The sequence below is a fragment of the Cinclus cinclus genome, chromosome 1 (assembly GCF_963662255.1).
Source record: "Cinclus cinclus chromosome 1, bCinCin1.1, whole genome shotgun sequence".
Lineage (NCBI taxonomy): Eukaryota > Metazoa > Chordata > Aves > Passeriformes > Cinclidae > Cinclus > Cinclus cinclus.
The window spans coordinates 57,502,753-57,526,378 of record NC_085046.1 but is presented as its reverse complement, the minus strand read 5'-3'; the positions used below and the strand labels follow the sequence as shown (position 1 = coordinate 57,526,378).

Sequence of the window (23,626 nt, the reverse complement as noted above, 5' to 3'; positions counted from 1 at the left end):
AAGCATCTTCGTATTACAGAGATGGAGTTTTCCCATCCACTGTGAAAATCCCATCATATCACATTTTGTTCCTCTGGTATATAGGATTAAATTCAGTTTTAGATAATATGAAAGAAAACAGGTGGGAAAACAGTTAAATTCTGTTTTGGCAGTCAGTGGGTTTTGGTGGCTTTCTTGAAATCTGGACTAGCATTTTTTAAGAAATCAGTATTTCCTAAATTAATCAATCCCAATAAGAAAGAAAATGCAAGGGAGAGTTTATGTAAGGTAGGTGTGTTGCTTCTTGCTGCTAGATTTTTTGTCTTGGTTTCCTGTTGTTTCCACTCCTTTAGCACTATGTATAATTTTATTTTTATGTTACAATGTATCAGGTTTCATCTCATATTGAGGAAATAGCTAGAGGAATTTTGGAAAATTGTTCCAAAAATTGGTGCAAAAAGACAAGCCGAGACAAAGGGAATTAGTGTGACTTATACATAGAGAAACTGTATTGTGTCAATTCTGCTACAAAAACCGGTGACTGAGGAACAGAATCTTGATAATCACATGTGGAAGGAAGCCAGGTCAATGCATGTTTAATGTGCAACAATGAGAGTATAGTGCTGTGAGAGCACGCGTCTCTTTGTCTTTGCAAGATTGCTGAGAAACTGCTGGTGATTGCTGGGAAAGGACTCCTCGGTTTGTCATCAGCTGCATAAATCCAAATGCCATCTTACCCACTGATGAGTCTGTGGAGATGGCAGATGCTGCTCTAAACCTTGACTAACAGTAGCTCTCCAGCACTCATCAGTGGCGTGTCAGCCAAGAAAGAAGCACTTCATGAATTTTGCTGGTGTTGGCTGGCTTCTCCACTGGGCTCGCAGGTCAATCAGCATGCCGCTGTGCTGTTCTTCAGCACATCCCTGTCTTTGTATACTTGCACAATGGTCACTGACCACGAGCTACAAAATAGCTACATTTGCTTTCTAAATAAATGCCTTCTGTTCCCTCCTACCCCAATTCATTCATTGCCTCTTCAGAGACATAAAAATAGAAGGCTACCCATGAAACACAAACAAGACAGAGTTGCACCTGGTGAATTCAGGTATCTTCTGACTTAATATTTTATTCCTTCCTTTTGAACCTCATCAGCTGAAATGCAGTTTTTGTTCTTTATATATCATCTCTGACATTAACATGAGCTGGCTCAGGCAGGCATGATACCAAGTGGAATGAAAATCAATATTATGAGCAAGAGATGACCAAGAATACATTGAATTTGAAGCAAAAATAAGACCACTTGGAGGTTTGTTAAAAATTATTTGTTTAGAAGACACATGCCCCACATTCTTCTATATTTGGTCTGACAGGAAAATTTTTCATCACTGTCACTCTAGCCAAGAATGATAATAGCAGTGTAAGATGACTCATTCATGGACCAGTTACATTTTAAATGTGAACAAATGATAAATTATTCCCATTTTTAAAATCTTCTGTTGAATCAGCTAACTTCTGTGATCTGATCTGCTTGCTGGTTCAATATGAGACCGCTGCTAAGCAGCCACTGAGGGAATACATTTATTTTTGTTTTGATACAGTTTTTATTTTGGTAAAGAACATATTAGTCTATTATTATCTGTTAGTCTGTGCAGTCAACTGCTTACTGTCCACCTGGAGACCAGTGAAAAGTGGTGTCCCACAGGGGTCAGTGGTGAGGCCAATACTGTTCAGCGTCCTTGTCAATGACATGTACAGTGCACCCCAGCAAGTTTTCTGATGACACCAAGCTGTGTAGTGCAGTCAACACACTGGAAGGAAGGGATGTTGTCCAGAGGGACCTGGACAGGCTTGAGAGGTGGGGCTGTGTGAACCTCATGAAGGTAAATAAAGCCAGTGACAGCTGGGTCAGGGTAATTTATCCACCTACAGGTTGGAGAGAGAGCTGAATGAGAATACCCTGTGGATAAGAACTTGGGAGTGATGGTTGATGAAAACTTGACATGAGTTGACAGTGTGCACTCACAGCCCAGAAGGCCAACAGTGTCCTGGGCTGCCTCAAAAGGAGAGTGGCTAGCAGGTCTCTCTGCTCTCCTCTGTAAGACCCCACCTGGAGTGCTATGTACAGTTTTGGTACCCCCACATAAGTACAGGGAACTGTTGGACCAAGTCCAAAGGAGGACCATAAAGTTGACAAGAGGACTGGAGCACCTTCCCTACAAAGATGAGAAAATTAGGGCTCTTCAGCCTGGAGAAGAGAAGATTGTATGGAGACCTCACAGCAATTTCCAGTATCTGAAGGGGGCCTACAGGGAAGCCAGTGACCCTTCAGCTGGAGCTGTAGTGCTAGGACAAGGAGTAATAGCTTTCAACTGAAAGAGGTTGGTTAGGCTAATTGTTAGAAAGAAATTCTTTACTGTGGGGGTGGAGAAACACTAGAACAGGTTGTCCAGAGAATCTGTGGATGCCTCAAACCTGAGAGTGTTCAAGGCCAGATTAGATGGGTCTAGTGGAAGTTGTGGAAGTTGTCACTGCTTACAGCAAGGCTTTGGAACTAGATGATCTTTAAGGTACCTTCCAACCTGTACCATTTTATTATTCCATTGTTGTTCTTATTAAGCAATATTTATGCATAATTGATTAGATTACATTCAGCTCCTAAACACACTTAAATAATTAATCTGATTTCCAAAGGCAGAATTTTTTTAATTAAAAGTCTTTTTTTGATGATTAAACCATCTTTCATGGTTAAAAACTTATGCAAATGCACTTTTGTATAATGCAAAATGTGTTCCCTGAAACATACCCTGATAAAGTTACCAGTTTTGAAAAGCCATCACTTTTCTCTGCAGTTTGATTATGTCTTCTTGATATTTTATATTGATATTAATACTTAGTCATGTGACAAAAATACTGCACTGAAAGAAAATTTAAGAATTTTGATTTATGTAAGAAGACACGAGTCTGACCACACACATAAATGCCTTGGGCTTTTAAAGGAGATTTGTTTCAGAGAGAAAAACATATATTTCTACTTAATATATAAAATTTAATATATTATATATTCACAAGATTCATTCATACTCCATGCTTTAGAAACATGATCATTCTCTTAGTTTCAAAAACTTCTAACTTTGTGAATTATAGCAAATATTACTTTACATGGATTTTATTTCAAGAAAAAAAAATATCTAGGCCATGTCTCTTAATCTCAGAGTCCCTTACAAGAACTTTGTAACACTGCTTAGACCAGCTAAATAACTTTTTCTACTTATTATTTTTGGTAACCCGCCCAACTACTCATGTTATGAATTTCAAACTGTTTGCCTAAAATTTAATTAATTTTAATTTCATTTTTTTTAATAGAGTGTATCTGGCTTTCATCTGTTCTTTCATTGTCAGCAATGACATTAATCAAAGTATCTTTGCCTGTTTTCCTACTGATGTAGCTTACTCCCAGAAGCACAGCAGAGGTAGGGGACTCAGCTGGACTGTCTGCATCATTTCTTTGATTGCTCTACAACGTCTGATTCTCCTGCAGTAAAACACCTATATGGTTTGGATCCAACCTCAGTGATATCTGAGTGGTTTTTTACTTAGCCTCACTTTGTATTTATTGCAGCAATTCACTCTGTGGTAGCACCTCTCTAGTTTTGAAAGGACTCATTATTTCACCAGCTGAGAAAACAGCTCAGCGCAACCAATTAAGTAAAATTTCTTAAGTTACTTCTACAGATAGCCAAGCAAGTTTTCATGAAGGGAAAGTTTTCTCAGGATGTGCTAGTTTTTGCCTATACAGAAGTTGGCCTGCCATCACTGTTGCCCATTGCCAGCTTTAAAGGATGCTGCTTCATGGTGTAACTTTGCCAGCTCCAGAGACAAGGCAAAACCAAATAATGCTGTGTACCATTAACAGCAATAGACCTGTGTCCAGGAATGGAGGTCATAGGGTGCAAAAATCATAGGGAAGCACTTTAGATGCAACTTGTAAATTATTCCTGTATATTCATAAGTGTGTCTTGAATTTTACAGTCTGCCTCAAACATAATCAATAATTACCTTCCAACAGATTGCAAATCGTCATCTGCAAAATTTCTTGTACTGTGTTAGTGAGTTACTCACCAATGGGGTATTCAAATATATTCGTTATCTTTTATTTGTGGCAGTGTAAATCACATGCCATCTGCATTTACTATTTGAATAGCACAGAAAGATGGACAGTCATGAAAAATCCATTAAAGTGAGCATCATATCTGTTTTCCCTCTGGAAATGAGCTGCTTCTCTGAAGAGATTGACATTTCTCTCTTCTACCTTACCATGTACATAAAAAGCCATGCTAATCAGTCTCAGAAAATTCTTTCTGTAGCTTGGATAGCCCTGCTTTCTTATCTGAAGTGTCTGAGCAATACTATGACCATTCTGAAAATCCAGGTAAATACCACTTTTATTTTTTATTTTTATTTTTTTCTTTTTTCTTTTTTTTTTCTTTTTTCTGGATCCTTATTTTAGTTATCTAGCCCGAGGAAAGTGGATGCTGGTTAGAGATATGGTGCTCTGTGTCCTGTCTGGTTTGCTGTGTTGAATCATGCCCTAAACATTTCAATGCAGATGGCTAAAACTACATTTTTATTTTTGCCCAAAAACTAAACGTAGCAAAAAAATCCAAAAACCAGTAGTCTATCTGAAAAGAGAAATTAAAGCAATGTCTGAGGAAGAGGAAATTACTATTTTCAGTTTTTTGAATTTCAGGAAAAAGCTGAAAGACTGACGACTCTTAATAAGCAAACACAGCTTAGGAACATCCATTGGAAAATTCTAGTTAAAATGTAAAAACTCTTGAAATGTGAGAATTATCTAGAGCAATTATTAACAGTACACACCTGTGGCATAATTTATTGTCAACTGCAGATGGATTTACAGCTCAAAAGGTTGATTGCAATTTCTCTGGCTCATGATAGAATGTGGAGAAATTCAGCAACTTGAGATTCACATAGAATCACACAAAATCACACAGAATTAACTAGACTGGAAAAGACCTTTGAGATCATCAAGTCCAACCTATCACCAAGCACCATCATCTCAACCAAACCATGACACTGAGTGCCATATCCAGTCTTTTCTTAAACCCCTCCAGGGGTGGTGACTCCACCACTTCTCTGGGCAGCCCATTCCAGTGCACAATCACCCTTTCTGTATTTGTTCTAACTTTCATGCCACAGCTGCAAGAAAAGTGGCAAAGGCTGTCACATCACTTTAATATTTTGTTGTTTCATCTAGCATAAACTGATGAGATATTAAACATCCTGCATTGCAGTCCTATCACCACAGAGTACCAGGAAAACAAACAAATTTTTCATTACTTTTCCTGAAAAGGCAGTGTTTTTGTCTTGGAGTGCATCCTCCTTTACTGATAATTGATATAGCTTTGTTGCATGAAGCAGATTATTTGCCTTCTATATTACAATAAATTACTAAACTCTGTATCTTTCCATCAACAGCCAACAGGTTTTGTCTGCTTATGTCTTTCCTGTGGCTGATTTGATTATTTTCCCCCCAGCATGGAATTAACCAATATAGCAGAGAGAAAACATAGATTCATGATGACTTCTTTGCTTTGTATAGATGAAATACGTAGTAACTATATGTGTTTGTCTTTTGACTTCATTGTTAATTTACTGTTAGCAACTGGAATGTTTCACAAGTAGAACTGCTTTTGGGATGCTTTCTATCATGTCTTAATAATACTCAAATTGAGTTTTTAACAGTGAAAGAATTTGATGGCTACAGTCTATATATTACTAGGAGTTTTTAACAGAAATTTGTTGTATTTTGTCTGACCTGATTGAAAGAAGAAAAAGAAGGCTACAGGAGGAAGTAATTGGGTGATACAATAGGTCTAACATTGCTGGACCAAATCCTTTTAATTTATTATTTCTATTCAAAGTTCCATCTGTATTTGTGAGAAATGTCTTTCTCTGCAAAATTAATTGTATTTAATTATTCTGGTTAGGTCTGGGGGAACATACCACACTGTTCTCATATTGTCTTCTTTTTCCAATCATGTAAAATTTGTGTTTTCCACAGAGCACTTATGAACCAGCAAATCCACCTTCATACCTAACAGATTTTTTTGCTGTCTGACTCTACTAAAAATATTCAGTTTACTTTGTTTCAAGGAAGTTTTCATAGTTTTTGTAAGTTGTGAAGTTTCTGGACGAATAGATTTTGATGATATTTTTACTTACTGTATGCTTACCAGCACTTGTGGAGTGCTAGTGCTCTGACTCTTAAACTATAAGTAGTGACAGAAAAAGAGAGCTTCCAATTTAATGCAGGGGTTGTAAAAGCTTTACCCGCTACTAAGAAAAACTCTTTGCTGTATAAGCACATTGCAAGCAAAAATGTATTTGACAAAATTTTTCTAATTTGAAACACTGCACCTTAGGCATCTGGGCACACAGTGAAGATTTCTTCTTTCAAGCTGACAGCTACCTGCAGCTGCCACTGCTACCATGACTTTGAGAGTCTAGGGGTGGTCTTTGCTGTTGATGGGTCACAGCTTCTTCCAAGGAATTTAACTAGAGATCTGAGCGCATAATTTGCATGTTTCAGATTTTAACACCCTAGATATACCTTAGCAGACCTGATTTAACAGATAGGCAGACAGCCTTTCAATGGAAGCTCCAGCTTATATCTGGGGCTGTTCTGTGCCTGAGACTTTGCATTGCCCAAGTTATTGGAATATACAAACCCAAACACTGGAAATAAATTGCTCGTGCTACTACCCAGCAAACATAAACAGAAGAATGATATCTGTGTTGCACCGTATTTTTCTATAACCTCAGTATTTCTCCTGCAGTAGCTATGAATCTGCTAATGCTCCATCATCAGTGTGAAAGCCTGCAGTTTGGGGTGTCAGTGATAGAATTAGTTATGTGCTGTAATATTATTCTCTCTTTTTCTTCCTCCATAAATGTGGAATCTGCACAAAGAAAGATGTAGGACACTGTTAGAAGATTTTTCTCTCTTGTTGATCTCCTAGATATTGGTTTAGTCTTCACAACTCCTAAAAACTTTTTCTGCATCTGTGTCAAGAAAGTGGTCACACTATTCTGAATTTCAAAAGTTAATGTTACAGATGCTGTATTTTCTGGTAAAATCCCTAATATACTTTCCTACTGGATAGCTGAGGTGTGGTAAGAAAAATGTATCATAATGGCAGTAGAAAAGGATGGAAAAACATATGTCTGATGATTTCAACTATAGGAAGAAATAAAAAAAAAGAAGAAAAAAAATTGCTCATCTATCTTAGGACAAAATGTCTTGAAGATAGTCATGGAACAAACACTACCACCAAGAGGGTCCTGCCTGCCTGAAGATAGAAAACAGTCAGACATGGTGCTACAGCATTTATGTTTCTGTAGATGCGTTTTGAATTACATTAGTATCTTCTTTTCCTTGCCACTTTATGCACTGAGGTTGAATATAGTCAGGGAAATAACAGTCTGCTGACATTTCTGAGAATCTCAGATGAGCACCAGTTAAATACTTACCAGAATATTACATGGCATTCAAACACTGGGGTGTATTCCCAGGATTTGGATCAGTGCTTGTTTGTTTTCTGCATTCACAAAGCTCTATATAGTCCTGGCTGCTTTCAGGATGCTCTGTTAGAAAAGTCCAGCTCTTAACCTTATTTGTCAGCTGTGTTGAAGCAAACAACCAACCTTTCCTAAAATTATGATCTCAATGAACAATGAAGAGAATTAGAGATGATGCCAAGGGTCAAAAAGATGAGAAAGTAAAATGTATTGACAAAATGAGCTGGGATGGGAATGCTGCAGTCCAGCTTTTCTGTAACGCTGGCCAGGAGCAAGATCAGAGGAAAAGCAGAGTGAAAGATGCTGGGGTTGGGTTTTTCATTTGGAGGGGGTTTTTAAGTCTGTTTTAACACACTGGTTTGCATTTCCTGACTTTATCCTAGACTTAGAGCAGAAGTTCAGATTACTTAAATATTTCATTGAATTCACTATGTCAAATGTGTTGTTCTGCTGTAAAAGCAAGAATAAAAAAGGGATATGATTTGTGAGATGAAGGTGAGAGAGAAGTACGTATGGTAGTTGAATGAAAAATCCCCAGTCCCAGTGCAGAATCTACATGTCCTGAAATCACTAGATTAGGAAAAAAAACAAAAAACACCCCCAAAAAACAACCAAAATTATAAATAAAATTATATGGAACTGCTGAGAACTGTCAGTGTGTCCAACTCCCAGTGTCCTTTGAGTGGCTATGATCTTGGCCAGCCATGAAGAACAGTAGCTGCACAGTAGGTGTGTTCACAAGTATTCCTAGCATTGCACACTATCTGAATTTGGATGGGGCCTTTGGAGGTGAAGTGGTGGACTTCCTTGCTCAAAGCAGGACAGGCTTTGCAGTTAGATCCACCTTTGGGTAAACACTGAGTGTTTCCCTGACTGGCAGCCTCTGGAGGAATAGTCATCCTCACAGCTAAACTGCTTTGTATCAGATAGGAATTTCCCTTTACACATACTATATTCATTGCCTCCTGTGCTTTTTCCTGAGTAGTATTCAGGATTATTCTGAATCTGTCTTCTCTGCAGCTACTACTTAAGTGGTTAAAGACAACAAGTAGATTGATCCCTACTTAGCCTTCTCTTCCTCCAGCTAAATGAACTAAATTCTGTCAGGTTCTTCTTGTATGTCATACACTTGATAACCCTAATTGTTTTGGTGAACCTTTGCTAAACTCACACCAGTTTGTCATTGTTTATCTTTGATGGGGGATCTCACACTACTCCATTTTTTTCGTTGACCTGAGCTGAAATTTCTATATAACTCCCAAACAGCTGGAAAAAAATTGCTGTATTTCCAACACATAAAGTCCAGGGCCACAGTGTTGAGTCCGTTCCAAGTTTGCAAGTTGCAGGTTGTTCTCAGAAACACACCTACTGTAAGAAGGCTGCATGGAGGAAAGTCTAAATTACTCACTATTCATAGGACTTCAAATCCTTGTAGGAGGATATAGTCATGCACGTATGGTCACCTCTCACAATCTTGCCTTCTTGGATCTTTTGCAAGTAACATGCTCTACCTATTCTTTGCCACTCTTCCATCTTATACTGTGGCATTTTCATAATGAAGGCTGTCAGGAAACTTTTGTGAGTCTCTTAATTTATTTATTTTAAATCATCACTTTTTAAAATCATCAAAAATTGTTGACTTAATTAATTCAATGTCCTTTGTGAAAGGTTTGAGCAAAGAAAGAGCTAATGATCTCTTGAGATATGGTCCACCTGTAAATTTCTGAAAATGAAAAGAAATGCAAAACTGAAGAGAGTTTCAAGAAAATTGCTTGTTTTTGTTGTATCAAAAGGTTGATAGAGAGATTTGGAAAATATGTAGAACTTCCAGAGGAATTATGGCTACATTATGAAGATTTGTAAGTGAAATACTTCTCCAAAAAGTGTGTTTTAGCTGTTGGGAGTTGTAGCTCAAAAATGGATCGTATCTGCCACACTCAAGCCTAACAGCTATCTACTTGGTGTCCTTAGGAATACCTAAAGGATGATTAGTGTGTGAATATCCTTGTACAATATCTTCTATGTGGTTCAGTGGTAAGTCTTCTGCCAGCAAGCCCTTGAAAGAAAGGCTTCATATTGGGAATCTCTTCACACAGGCTACCACTAAACCACCACTTTTACAAGTGACTACGCACTAGATACACGTGTGTCCTTTTAGATTTCGGAGGCTGACCGTGCAGTGCAGGGCACTGCAGTGATGCTAGCTGGATTCATTCAGTCTTCCAGTGTACAATAAAGCATCTAGGCACCTTTGCACATTGGAAGCCCGTCACGTGTTGAGGACATGGCTGCCTGCTAGGAAAAATAAGTTTGGTATAAATATTGAGGATATAATATCCTGATCTGAGAAAGCATCTGAGCATGTGCTAGGGCTTTACTGGCTTTACACCAGTAGTTAAATATACGCTTAAGAGTTAACCAAGAAAATATTTGTCCTTGCTGAACCAGGAGCTCTGTGGTAAAAAGAATATATTATGCTTAAAATTTTGAGAGCATTTCTCTGTCGTATAACACTTCTTGCTTTGTAGAAATAAGATGTGAAGTTATAACTTCAGTGCCCCTCACTCCTTTTAAGGCATGTATATATATCTATCTTTCAAGCAAAAACTATCCTCTTCAGATTTTAATGAACTTACCTATAACTGAAGTAACAAAATAAGGAAAGAAGAAGACTCAAATTATATTTTAATGTCAATTAATAAAAACGCTAATTTCCTTCTTATTTTTCCTTTATTTCCAAAAATTTATTTTAATGTTAAAGAAATACAAATAATGCCTCTTTTATGAGTTTCCATTAATGCACTTTTTTGATAGTTCTAAATGCATGTCTAAGAAAATAACAGTTCCCAAAATATTAAGTGTGAGTTTACATAATGTCAGTTCAATAGATTCTTTACCTCTCATGTTGAAGAAAGATGAAGTAATCCTCATTTGCAAATGTGAGATGTTTATCAAAGAGCATTGCTTCTTGACTAGAATATTGCTTTGTTCTGACCATGAGGGGGTGCAAATGCCTGCAAGTGTGTATGTTCACATGGGAATGCAATGTCTTGGCTATAAATATTATTTTTCTGACCAACAGATATTTCCTGGACTGATTCTCTCAGACATTAAGCCTGCCAAAAGAATGAAGTTCAAGACAGTCTGCTATCTACTTGTTCAGCTCATGCACTGTCGTAAGATGTTCAAAGCAGAGATCCCTTTCTCCAACGTCATGACGTGTGAGGATGATGACAAGGTAGTCCCTGTGGGCTGAGTGCACTCTTTGGGCATCAATTCCCAGACTGCATCAAACAGATCATCTTGGAGAACATAGGGGGTGATGTTACCAATGGATAAAGAGGTTTATGGTGATCCTGCTGGAGCTAGAACAATCTAATTCACATAGTAAAGACAAAATTTAATTATAAAAGGCCTCAAATTTGGAGCTGTTCTTGGAAATGCCAGCATGGGTGTCCTATGTTGCTTCTATTAAGGTCTTTTTTCACAGGAATTGGAATTTCTGAGGCTGTTTCTACTCTTTTAACATATATTCTTTTGCATCTTTTGTCCATCCCAGTCTGAAACTCATGGTGACAAATGCAAACCAACAGAATAATTTTGTTTCCCTAGATGGTTCTATTCTCTGAAATATGAAAAGCAACTGATTAGCCAAAACCCCTCTTTGTCCATAATAAAAATCCTAAACATAAAAGTCCCTAATACGAATTTATAAATTCTGCTTTCTTGGATGCCTGATAATTTTATACATCAAAATGGCTTTACATGCTGGTAGCCTGGTTTGCTTCTTTTCTGTATATGAATCTACCTGTAAATTTATGGACAAAAACTATAGGAGTTGCTTGTTCCATTTTCTTTGACAGCAGGTGGCAATATTGTCACTCCATCAGTGAGTGGTGGCACTTGAGACGCATTGGAAGCAGTAGTTCACCTTGTCTGATTGCTTTACCCATTTTTTTTTCTTTTTATCCTTTTTTCCTTTTTTTCATTTATTGAAGACTCAGTTAAATCTTACTTTCAGAGAGCATTTGAATTTTCATATTTTTAGTTTTATATGTGTTTGTGTTTCCTCAGGGAAAAAAAAGGGGAGAAAAGTCAATTAGTTCCTTTAAAATACATTTTCAGTGAAGACTTTCAGAAACTCCAGATTTGATTTTGAAATTGCCCATGTACAAGGCTTTCCAATTGTGATTTAGTGTTATCTTTGAGTATTTCAAAAAATAAGCCACACATTCTTTGAAGCATATGCAAGACTTTACATTGTGTCTTGTGTAAGGTACACAGAAAATCCCTATATGGATTTTTTAGTGGTCTGGTGAAATATTTTCATGCCAGATCATTGGCAGTGGAGTCCTACAATGCTATCAGTAACAGAAACTGTTGTTCTGGGCTTTTATAACTTTTATGTAACACATCATGGATTTGTATTATATGATACTAACATAAATTCACTGTGTTACAATATAGGGTTTCTTGAGAGTTTTCAGTCCTCTAAAACAAGTGGGGTCTTTAAAGGCTTTGAAGCCAGTACATTTCTGAGAAACATAAATACTGAATTTTGGTCATATGTAAGACATAGTGTAAGTGTACTGTGCAAAATAATAACAGAGATAAAAATAAGAGATATAATTATATATATGAAACAGCTATTTTGATTAAGAGTAGAAACTTTAACCCTGTTTCAAATGGAAAAATAAATAATATAATTTATTCCATATATAAGAATAACACCCATATTCATCTACCCTCATTTCAGGATTTAATGCAAAGAAACTTTTATTTAAATACTCTTTTCCTCCCCCTTCTTCTTATACTATAGGCTTAAATTTGAATTGCAAGAAATACTTGAAGATGTATTTCTGCTGCAACTAATGCAATACATATGCTATCTAATTATAGTCAATTGAGAGCAAAATTATGTATTTCTGACAACTCAATTTCCCTATCAATTACTGATACAAATGTTTCTTCAAGAAAAGAAAATTCTCTCTTTTTAGAAACACTGAAAATAATTGTTTGGCTTGCAATTTAAGGTCTCTGATCAATCTATGTCCCTAAGATTAGTTTTCATGTTGAAACAATTAGTGCTTACACCAAATTTCCCAGGTAATGGGATCTGATAGCTTGAAGAAAAATGTAACCTGAGAATAGTTTGCTGGTAGTATAACCTCCTTTCTACACATAAAGCCAGCAAAGCAAGGCTTGAAAAGTTACTTTATCTTTGCTAGGGTCCATTTTTCTTCACAAACAGAAGACTAAGGTATCAGTCAGCACATAAACCTTCTCACTATTCATGAGGATTTAGATATAATATACATATAAGCTATGTAAGCTAATGAACTGCTGTAGTTCACAATTTGTTCACTGATAAGGTACTTCTAAGAATTTCTTGTGAAATAAAAAAGGAAACTATCATTCCTGCAAGATTACTTTGATAGTGATTCCCATCTTTTTTGCCATCTGGAATAAAAGGAAATGTTGTTTTATAGCCTCTACAGTGAGCTACTTAGGACTGAGTGTTCTGAAGAGAGAAATTTTGTTTTCTTCTTTAACATCTTTCTGACAGACTCTACTTATTATATCCTGAGTATTCTTGTTATTTCATAATGTTTTGAACTGTCTTGAACTCTGCAGATGCTAGATAAAAAATACTCCTTTAACTTTACAGAAACAGTAGAACTTGCCTGAGCTTTGTTGTCAAAACTCTTCTGGGAAGTAGGCTTGACCCCTGTCCAGTCATAGAACAGATCTAGCCATACTGGCTTGGTTTAAAGTGCCCCCAGCTGAAGGTTGTCACCAAATGTGGCTGAGAAGCTGCTCATTGTCTCCTGAGTGCTCTCTGTGAAAAGTGAGACAGCTGGTTTAAAGTGCCTTCCAGATATGCTCTGTGATAAATCTTTTGCACTGCAAAGGACCATGAGTACTACAACTTCCTCTTGTAGCTGTGCTGTCTCAGCCTTGGAGGAGCCAGTTAGGCACAGGTTAGTTCTGATAATTTGTTGGATGGCTCCATCTGGATCTGCAAGTGCGCTTGAGGCATACTCAAGTGGTCTTAACAAGAGAGCCAATGGGTGAGTTAAAAATAGTAACACTTGAGATATCAGACCCTCTGTATTCATACGTGGTCATTGTCCAAGACTTTAAGGTAAACTATCTTTATGGAATATGTATTGTTGCCTAGACAGTTGGAGTTTTCTCGTGTTATGGAGAGCCTGGCTGTCTTGTCTTCAAGATGTACAGAGCTCCAAGTCTTCTGTCAAGAAAACAAACCAAAATAAAACCATTTTGTTAGGTAATGTCACCCTGACTGGGAACAAACTGATTATTTCCTCAATGGCAGAGGAGGGTCAGGGCCATATGTGAAAAGAATTTATGGATTAAAATCTTGGAATAAGGTGGGAGTTTTCTAGTTGTTTTGAATGATACCAAGATTTCGGTTAAGGAATTTTTAAAAGGTGACATTCACACTGAGATAAGAACTCTGTCTTCTGTAGTTGTTCTGTCTAATGAATTCCACATCCTCTCTGTGAGCTTGAATGTGAACAGCAATGAAAAATTGCACTGCTAATAAAACCTGTGCTTCTTTCTTCATCCATGTTACAGAGGAGAGCATTAAGGACAGCCTCTGAAAAACTCAGGAATCGCTCCTCTTTTTCCAACAATATTGTACACAACACTCCGGGAACTCGAGTGAACAGATACATCAGCCGCTTGATAGAGGCCCGGCAAACTGAGTCTGAGATGGCTGACTTGAACTTCATCACCCTGAAGTATAAGCAAATTGAGCGTGAAAATAAAGTAAGGGGGTTTAAAATTATTTTTACTGGTTCTACTGATTTCACACAAGCCAAGTAGCATTGGGGGTTTTTGTTTCGTTTGGGTTTCATGTAATGTTTAAATTCTACTCACTGTCTTTAAGTACTCCATTGGACTGTCTCTCAGTTAAGACAGTGACATTATCTTCTATGGAAACACTTGAAGGGGATAAAAAGAAAGATTGGTATTGTCCTACTTGTCAGGATCCTACTCCTGTTATATATCCTGTGCTTTGGTATTTCTTTTGCTTCTCCAAACTACCTGAGTCACTTGTTTATTGCTGTCTCATTGAAATGTGTCTGCCTACTCCCCCATCTGTTTGGAGAAATGTTAATGACAAGAAGATGCATAGGTAGCCTGATAACTATTGATCCAGAAATTCGGGAAAATATTTTTAAAAACCCATGAAATCTCTGGACAACAAGTTTGCAATATTACACCAGAGTGGCAGTGACGAAAGCAGATTTACCCAGACATACAGCATGTATATCAGTCAACAATTGTTCCTACCTTGTAGGGGCTTTTTTGTGAATACAAATTATTTGTATTTACAGCCTCTAGTTTATGTGTTTGAAAATGCAAAGGCAGTATGTTTTTGAATTAATTTAGCAGCAGCATTTATTTTTCTACTGTAAGTCACTTTATAGTCTAAGATTTCATGTCACTGCTGTTTCAGTTTAGAAGGCTGTGTGCCATATTGTATCCAATTTTTTTAAGGTTTTAAGAATAAATTTTGAATTCAGGTTTCCAAAGTAATTTATTATTTGTCTGTAACTTTTTTCATTCAAAATAAAAAGTTTTCTGGTGTAAATTATATTGAACTTTGGATCTTTCTGAGAAAACACTTTTGTGTTTCAAGCCCTAGAATGCTTCCTCTCATTAATACTGTAGCTTAGTGGAATCAGGGACAGTAGTTGCTCCCAACTGAGCCTATGTATCTCATTGGCAGCTGCCTCCAAGTCCACTCATTGGTGTCCTGTCCTGAGCAGCTGAGGTGACAGGACTTCTTGAAAACAGCAACAAGGCATGTTTGGCCTTTAATCATGATGAGAAAATAGAGGGAGTGCCATCCACTTCTGGTTCAAAGTGGCTCAATTTTTTTCTCAGTAAGATAAACTTATATCTGAGCCTAAACAAGTTTTGACTAGTTACAGGGTGAAAGAGAATTATGTCAAGGAAAATCTTGTGTGTTAAGCCATCATGTTTGTATCTAAGTAAGGGTCTGTTTTATTTTAGGATACAGTTCTTTCTTACTGAGAATGGACTAGGTGTGGGTGTCTAGGTATATGTAAAATATTTACTGTCTTAATTTCTTCCTTTCTTTAACAGTACCACCAGCTTCAGGATGAGTACTTCACCAGTGCTGTAGTTCTCTCGCTAATTCTAGCTGCCTTATTTGGCCTTGTCTACCTTCTAATAATACCACAGTAAGTTTCTGTCTTTTGCTATCATAACTCAAAGTGGAATATCCTCAGACATCCTGCACAGGTCAAAAATTAAAGTCTTTGGAACAGGAATGGGCACCTAGGCCAGTACTTTGTCACATGGGAGATTCTTTGTTAGTATACCCTCAGTCTAATTTCATTTCTCAATAGGAGACACTTTTCACGATTTTTTTTTTTTGTAGTAGTAGTAGTAGTAGTAAGCACTTGGAGGAAAAAATACATTTCAGTGGTTTTTTAAAATTTCAGTGGTTCTTTTTGACTTACTTAAAGCATTTCTGTATTACAAACAAAGGCGTTACTGCAACTTTTCTAAACGTGTTCATGCTACTTTGGATTAATTCAGGTATTGATAGCAACATAGATAAAACCATACAAAGTTCAGTGGGAACAAAGTACTGAAAGTACCCATCCAGCTGCATTGAGGCCTGCACTTACAGCATTCACTGGTATCAACACCATCCTGACATAAACTGCCTAGTGCATATTTTGGCTATGCACGCATAACTTTCATTCCAACCACGACTGCACTAAAGCAAACATAACCAAATTATGTGTTTGGGACGTGTCCTATGCCTATTGCTGAGTGATTAATTAGTGATTACCTCATATTTTGCGAGTCCTATGTGGATGCTTACTAAATAAAAAAATAATTAGACCACTTTCAAATCTAGAGGTAGATAGAATTGAGTGTAAGGTATAAAAATTATTAACAACTAACTTTTTCAGATTAGAATATCAAAACATTACAAATAAACTTTACTCACTTTTACTAATAAGGATTTCAATGGGAATAGAACTGGCCACAGGATAATGCTTTTGATAATTCCCTTTAAATTATGGTCTTTCTGATTCACAATTCCCCAGATAGAATAATACTTCTATATTCCATTATTTCTAGTTGAAAGATTGAAAAACACTTTATTCATGTCAATAAAATACAAATAATAATTTGTAATATAGTACCTTTCATCTAAAGAATTCAAACTCACTGAAAAGAATAATCATTTACATCATAATTTCTAGACTAATGACTGCTGACTAAATGGAACATGATTAAGAAGTCTTTCACCTTCTTCAGTAAGACACAGCTGCGCTACATAGCTGTTTTGAACAAGAAGAAACAAAGTATATTAGTGTAGTCAAAACTAGAATAAATTTCCAAGAATCATACAATAGCCTTTTGAAAAACTACTGTCACTTAAAAACAGCTGGACAGAGATTCAGTTTAAGTAGTGACCTGACAGACACACAAGCTCCAGCAGAATATCACCACTGAAGGTCATGAAGATGGACTGTGTTAGTTAAAAAAGGCACCCGCTGAATGCTCCTAAGTTCTTGCTTTTAGTGTCTGAGTGGTGACTTCATACAGCCAAATTACTATTCTTCTTGAGCTCTTCCCTTGCTGTGACACAGATGCAAACATAAGCTAAATTAAAACTTTGGAAGTAGAGGAAAATTTCTGTTCTTTCCAGAGTTCGGAGCTTTAAGCTGCTATTTAGATTGCCAAAGTAGTTATAGGTATGGCAAGAGAAGGCAAAAGCAAAGACAGGCTTGCAGTATGTTACCCCAATGGGAGAAGTGATATATCACAATATTTCAAGGAGGAGGTTGATCATCTAGACAAGAAAATGTCATAGGAAAGTCAGTTACTGCATAAATATGAAGAAATCGATGGCCTTTCCATTCTCACAATTCCTATCATCATTTGAGCAAAACAGCTTCTCAACTAAAGGCACATTTTATATTCCCAGATGGAGGTGGTCAAAGTACGGCTATGCTCCTGTCAACCTAAGCTGTCCAATTATGGAGGTACATATGCAGCGTAGCTGCTAAAAGCCCTGACTATGAAACCCTTTTAACGTCTGATTGTGTGTGGTTTTTTAAAAAACAATGTAGCCATTTTTAGATGCCAACCCAAATGTCTGTAAGGGTCCCACTCAGCGCTGCTGTCTGTTGTGAGCTATTGCTGCATCATGTTGTTGCAGACATGTCCCCTGCATTCTTTTCTAGCATGCTACCATCCTGAATACAAGTGAATTCTGTAAAAGCATGAGGTGCCTTGATTAATACTTGTATTCAGAAACCAGACTAACAGCACCCAGAGTCACCTTCCCATTCTGGATACACATACTACACCACAGAATTCTCACTGTTCCTGTATTAGTAGGAACTATTACATGAATTTGAAATCAAAGTCAAATAGTTAGAAACTCTACAGGAGAATTGCCCTCTCCTGCTGTTAGAAACCCTGTATAAACAACCTTTCCCCAGTAATTGTCAAGGGCACAGATACATATATGCCTGAATCCATTGCCCACATGGCTTCTGGACTGACTGGTTTGCTCTCACAAGCTAGAAAAGGTGTGAAGATCATGTTATGCTGCTGTCATACAGCCCTGATTCCATGGTTGGCATGAGGCCAGGCTGCCCCTGAGCAGAGATCAAATGCACCCACACTGGTGGACTAATTTTTGGACTAATAAGGTACTTTTCCAAGAGAAGTTTTCCAGAGAAAGAAAGTTCCTGTTTTGCACCTGTCTTCTCAGTAAGAACAAACCTATTTTTATAGATCTGAAGCGGGAACATTAAGAATTTACAAATTATTACAGCATCTTCGTGAAGCTTAAGATTTATCCAACCATTGAGGAAGACTCAAAAGGAGGGAGTTTTTCTGTTTCATTAGAAGACAGTTTGGTCTGATTTTATTTGACATGCTAAGTGTCTGAATTGAATGATCATTGATTTCTAAATCTTTGAGAAAGAGAAATGAGACAGAAAAAGTATATGGTAACTTAACACCACTGCCAAGGCCAAGTAATTGAGTTACACACTGCCATTACAAGGGTCATTATGCTGAATATTCTGCACTGGCCTACAGTTAAAAGGTGTGTCTTCTGACTACCACACATTTTAATTTTTGAGGTGCTTTGGTCTCCATTCTGAAGTCAGAGTGGGGACTCTTTATTAATTTCATAGTCTTGAGAGCAGTGGACATCACTGCTAAATTTGCACTGTTGTTAGCATGAAACACATAATCACAGGATGATTATATGCAGGTGCTTTTATTGAAGAGCTCTGGGAGCCGGGGTACAAACCCAAATCTGACTCCAACATGGATTCGAGATGAACATGTTTTTATACCCTTTTTGTTATATAACTATATATTAATTATTATTCCCATATTGTTCTATCGTATACATTGATCTTATCCAAGCATGAATACTCATAATTTTCACCAGGTCCCCCAAATACCTTTCTCATGATTCTTGTTACAATTAAACAATAACTATTCAACTACCAAACAATCGTATAATTTATCATATGATGATTACACAGGTGCAGTTTCACTTAATCTAACTCATTCCCAGGGCTTAGTTCCCATTCCCAGGCCTACCAGACCCAGCCTGTCTTACCATCCCCTGAATCTATACAATTCCCATGATTCTGGAGACATTTTAACCCTATGCTATCACTGTGATGGTTAGCATAACAGCAAGGTGGGGGAGGACATCCTCCACCATTTATTTAAAATACTATTTCAGAAGGACCCCTAACAGAAGATGAAATGATCAGTTTGTTCTCATCTATTACTGAGTTGTATTGCATTACTTCTCTTGTGTTTTGATTCTAGGAGTACCATAGTTCTTGTTCTCCTGGTGTTCTGCATATGCTTCCTAGTGGCTTGTATTATGTATCTACATGTCACACGAGTACAAGTAAGTGGTTTAAGATTTTGTGACTGCTCTTCCTTTTGGTGGCCATGCTATGTTTGACCTTAGGAAATATGAAGCCACCAGTGTATGCTTCACAGATTCACAGAGTCTGAAATCTATGTGTTTTAAAGTTCCTTGGTGAGTAATGTGTTAGACATGTCAAAACCAAAGATCAGTCATCTCAAAGTAGGCTTTTCACGTGAGTAATCGTTACAGCAGTGTACCATTCAGTGCCATTAATTCTATGCTTTCTTTTTTGCTAAATCTTCCCTGAACACCTACCACTACATACTGTGTTTAGATAAACTGCTTTAACCTGACTTTTACTCCTTTCTGACTACAGAGCACACTAACTCTCCCTTTCATTCCTGCTGATCTGGGTGTAAAGTCCTGCTAACTTCCACTCTGTTTTCAAAATTTTTCCTGCCAAAACAGCAGCTGTTTTGATAGTAAAGCACAATGTTTTGTACACACAATCCTTGGCCTTTTCAAAACCTTCAGTAATGATTAATTCTCCTGCATTACATTTCCACAACAGTAAAGATGCAGAAAGACATTTGAGTATTTTAGGGGTGAAATAGGTCTGCCAGTTAAGAATAAAGCATCCAAAAAAATACAGGCTAAATCTGTATTGGATGAATATAAATTTAGTCTTTTCAGACAAGTATCAAGAAAAAACACCTACACGGTTAATCAGCTTTGCTGATTAGCACACACTAATTTTGGCTTTTAAAAGTGCCCTTTGGCAGAAGAAAAGCATGTTTTCATGGAAACATAAATAGTATATGAGCAGAGTATCAGGTACTGAACAGAATCATTTTGTATGAATTTACAGAATTATTTGGGAATAACTTTGATGATCTCTTTTTTATTAGGGCAGAGTAGTTTATTATCTGTTCTCTCTATAGATTGTAGAAATGCAGACAAAGTTTCTAGAAGTAATTGCTTCTTATACCATTTCCCTGGGGCTAGTGAAAGCATAAGAAGCGTTCCATCTGTTTTGTCAGTCAAGAAAATTTAAATTTATTCCAGGCTCCTTCAGAGATTCAATACTATACAGGATTATAACATAAGAATCCAGCATTAGAAAAATAAAGTATAAACCCTTAGAATATCACAATTTAAAACTTTGTGGCAAAAATTTGTCTTATAATAAATGAAATAAAATTAATATTATGTGGATAATGGATACACAATTGTAAAACAATCCCCTATTTTAATCAGTCTTATGGCGCTTGCTCTTTCACACTGCACAAGTGACTCACCTTCTCCATGCTTTAGCATTAAATACCTTATTCATAATATCAATTTGATAATGTTTTACTGTACCTGTTACTTTGAATTTTGATAATCTGACACTACTTATTTAATTAATAAAAATTACACAAATAAAAGAATACAAAGAAAATTAAGCCCAAAATTCTATGCTGTCATAAAAGTGCAGATGTAATCTTAGAATGACTTAAAGTCAGAAGTATAAATTTTCTTAGTGTCAGAATTTTAATTCAGTGTGTCTCATACCTTATCTTCTAAAGATTTGTTTTCCATTTTAACCCAATAGCCTAGCATGTCAACGTTTAAAACATTTATGTAGTACACAGACCAAAAAAAAATTGTGCAATGTATCAGGACATGTGATCTTTGAGTCTGTATTTTGCTTTGTCCCTATTCCAGCATTATCTTCAAACCATGGGTATTATCTCTTTAGTAACCAGTAGACAGCTAATTTTGTTGCAAACTGAATGAATGGAATATATATTTTTCTTCAAACAAAATTAATTTGTATTTTATCTATGAGAGTAAAACCACCCATGTTCCACCCCATTTTTATATAAGTTTCTGATCCAGTTAAGTGGACAGTTTGGTGGGTAAAATACTGTGGAGATAATCATATTCAGAACATAGCATTTTATGGTCATGCTTTACCTGGAAAACAGTCAGGCATTTTTATCAGCAACCTGGAGAAGGACGTGGCATATACCCACGTCAAGTTTTCAAATGAGAACAATTTCATGAGAACAGCTGGCAGGATGACTATTGAGAAGATCCTAAATAAGTTGACAGAATGGGCCAACAGGAATCTTATGAATACAAAATGGATAATGCAAAGTCCAGGCCCTGAGAAGAAATAATGCCGTGCAATGAATGACACAGGAGGAGTAACTAACTCTGCAAAAATGACCCTGAGACTCTGGGGGTCAAGGCAGAGAGTTCATTTGAGCCCCTTTAGATCCCTCCCAATCGGAATTGTATGGTAGTGATGAACAATTGCATGAATAGTCTGTCTTATTTTCATAGTGTAACTTTGGACGTTGCTGTATCTTCTTCCTTAAGACACAGCTTTTCTCAGATTCCTATAATCTGAGCCATTCATTCTACAATATGCTCAGTTTTATTAAAGGGGATATACCTCACATATCCCAACCTATTTTATTGATGCTAATACTTACACTGGTGTAGAAAACGAACTTAGATCCATAATACAAATCTACTATTGTTATTATATTGATTGCTTCACACCTGCATTTACATGGACTTAACCTATACTGAAGGCAAAATATATTTGTGGATCATACTTTCTATTTCTTTTCTGTAATTGCAGTATTTTCATGTCTCACAGCCCATATGAAATTGACTCATCTATAACTACTTCAAACTTTTAATAACATGGTTGCACATACAGGAAAAATGTCTCTGAATATGTGAAAGAAAGGGGATGTATTTCAATACATGATTTCTGTTTTGCCAAGGCTACAGTAGCTACTCTCTATGACTATTTTGCTGCCTGCTGGAAGCTGTGCTTTTGAGGCTGGTGATGCCCATGAAGTGAACAGCTTTTCTTCTGCTGACTTTCATCCAAAAATCAGCTGTTTACTTGCTCCATTTGACCCTAAGTGAAATTAAACACTGATAAATCTGAGCTTTCTCCTTTTAAAGGACACAGGACAGTCCCCACTTTAAATCTGACTGTTTCTTGGATTTGATTCTTGACCCTTGAAGTCCCTAGAAGAAGTCCTTGGTCTGAAAGATATATCCAGTAGATAATAGATGCCCCAAACATTCTTAGTGCAAGGGGAAAGGAAGGAAAGCAGCTTTACCTGGAAGCAGAGTTGATCAGAATGACTGGAATGATCCTAAGTACACAGCCTGACAGACTTGCCCTTCCTCTCTCACATTCTGTCACAGGCTTCATAGCAGCAAGAACTTGACACTTAATAATGTGATAAATGGAATCGGGGTAAAAGTGAAGATAAACAAAATGTTCACAAGACTATATTTCACCAGATATTTTTGTTCTCTGCTGCTGTTTCTGACAAATTCAATGTTTTTATGAGCCATAATCATTAAAACTATCCTGGCATTTAATATGCTTATTATGACAGAAGACACATATACCACTCCAAAGTTCTATGCTATCACACTATATTCTCTTGGATCACAATTTGCAAGGCAAAGGAGCTGAAAATTTGCAAGGCAAAAGTTGCTTTGGGTATTTTCCCCATGTGAGCAAAATCAAATGCCATCCTGGAATATTATTTGCATCATGAGTAGACATATAACTAAAATTTCTAAAATTTTAATTATAGTGAGAAATAATGTATAGCAATAGTAATTTCATGTTTATTATCCCCAAAACTGCAATTACCATTAAAATACACACTAATAAGTGAATAACAGTTACTACACAACAATCACTTCAACTTCATAATTTGCAGTAAAGGTGAAATTTCTGTATCCCATATTCACTTCTCTTTATAGATACTAAAAAAATAACAACCCCACTTTAAAAATATTTTAAATATTTTATCTATAATTTTTTTTCTTTCTTAGTGTTTTCCAGGGTGCCTGACAATACAAATTCGTACCATTCTGTGTATTTTTATTGTGATATTAATATACTCTGTGGCTCAAGGCTGTGTGGTGAGTATTTGAATCAAGTTTCACTTAAGTTCTCATTTTGTTTAAAGAACAAGCTGGTGCAGATCCATTAAACACATACCATATTCTCATGTGATGAATTCCTACTTGTTTTATTGTTCATACTTGCTGAGCATGCTTCTTCAAAATTAAACC

At 36.6% G+C, this 23,626-nt stretch overlaps 1 protein-coding gene across 1 annotated transcript in view; it reads left to right on the top strand.

Annotated features, from left to right (window-relative positions):
• Positions 1-23,626, top strand: part of ADCY1 (adenylate cyclase 1) — a 151,450-nt gene that overhangs the window by 105,220 nt on the left and 22,604 nt on the right. Inside the window, exons 8-12 of the mRNA XM_062496246.1 lie at positions 10,661-10,816; positions 14,182-14,376; positions 15,724-15,821; positions 19,471-19,555; positions 23,384-23,473. Coding sequence (XP_062352230.1) covers positions 10,661-10,816; positions 14,182-14,376; positions 15,724-15,821; positions 19,471-19,555; positions 23,384-23,473 — 624 coding nt within the window. The remainder of the gene's footprint in view (positions 1-10,660; positions 10,817-14,181; positions 14,377-15,723; positions 15,822-19,470; positions 19,556-23,383; positions 23,474-23,626) is intronic.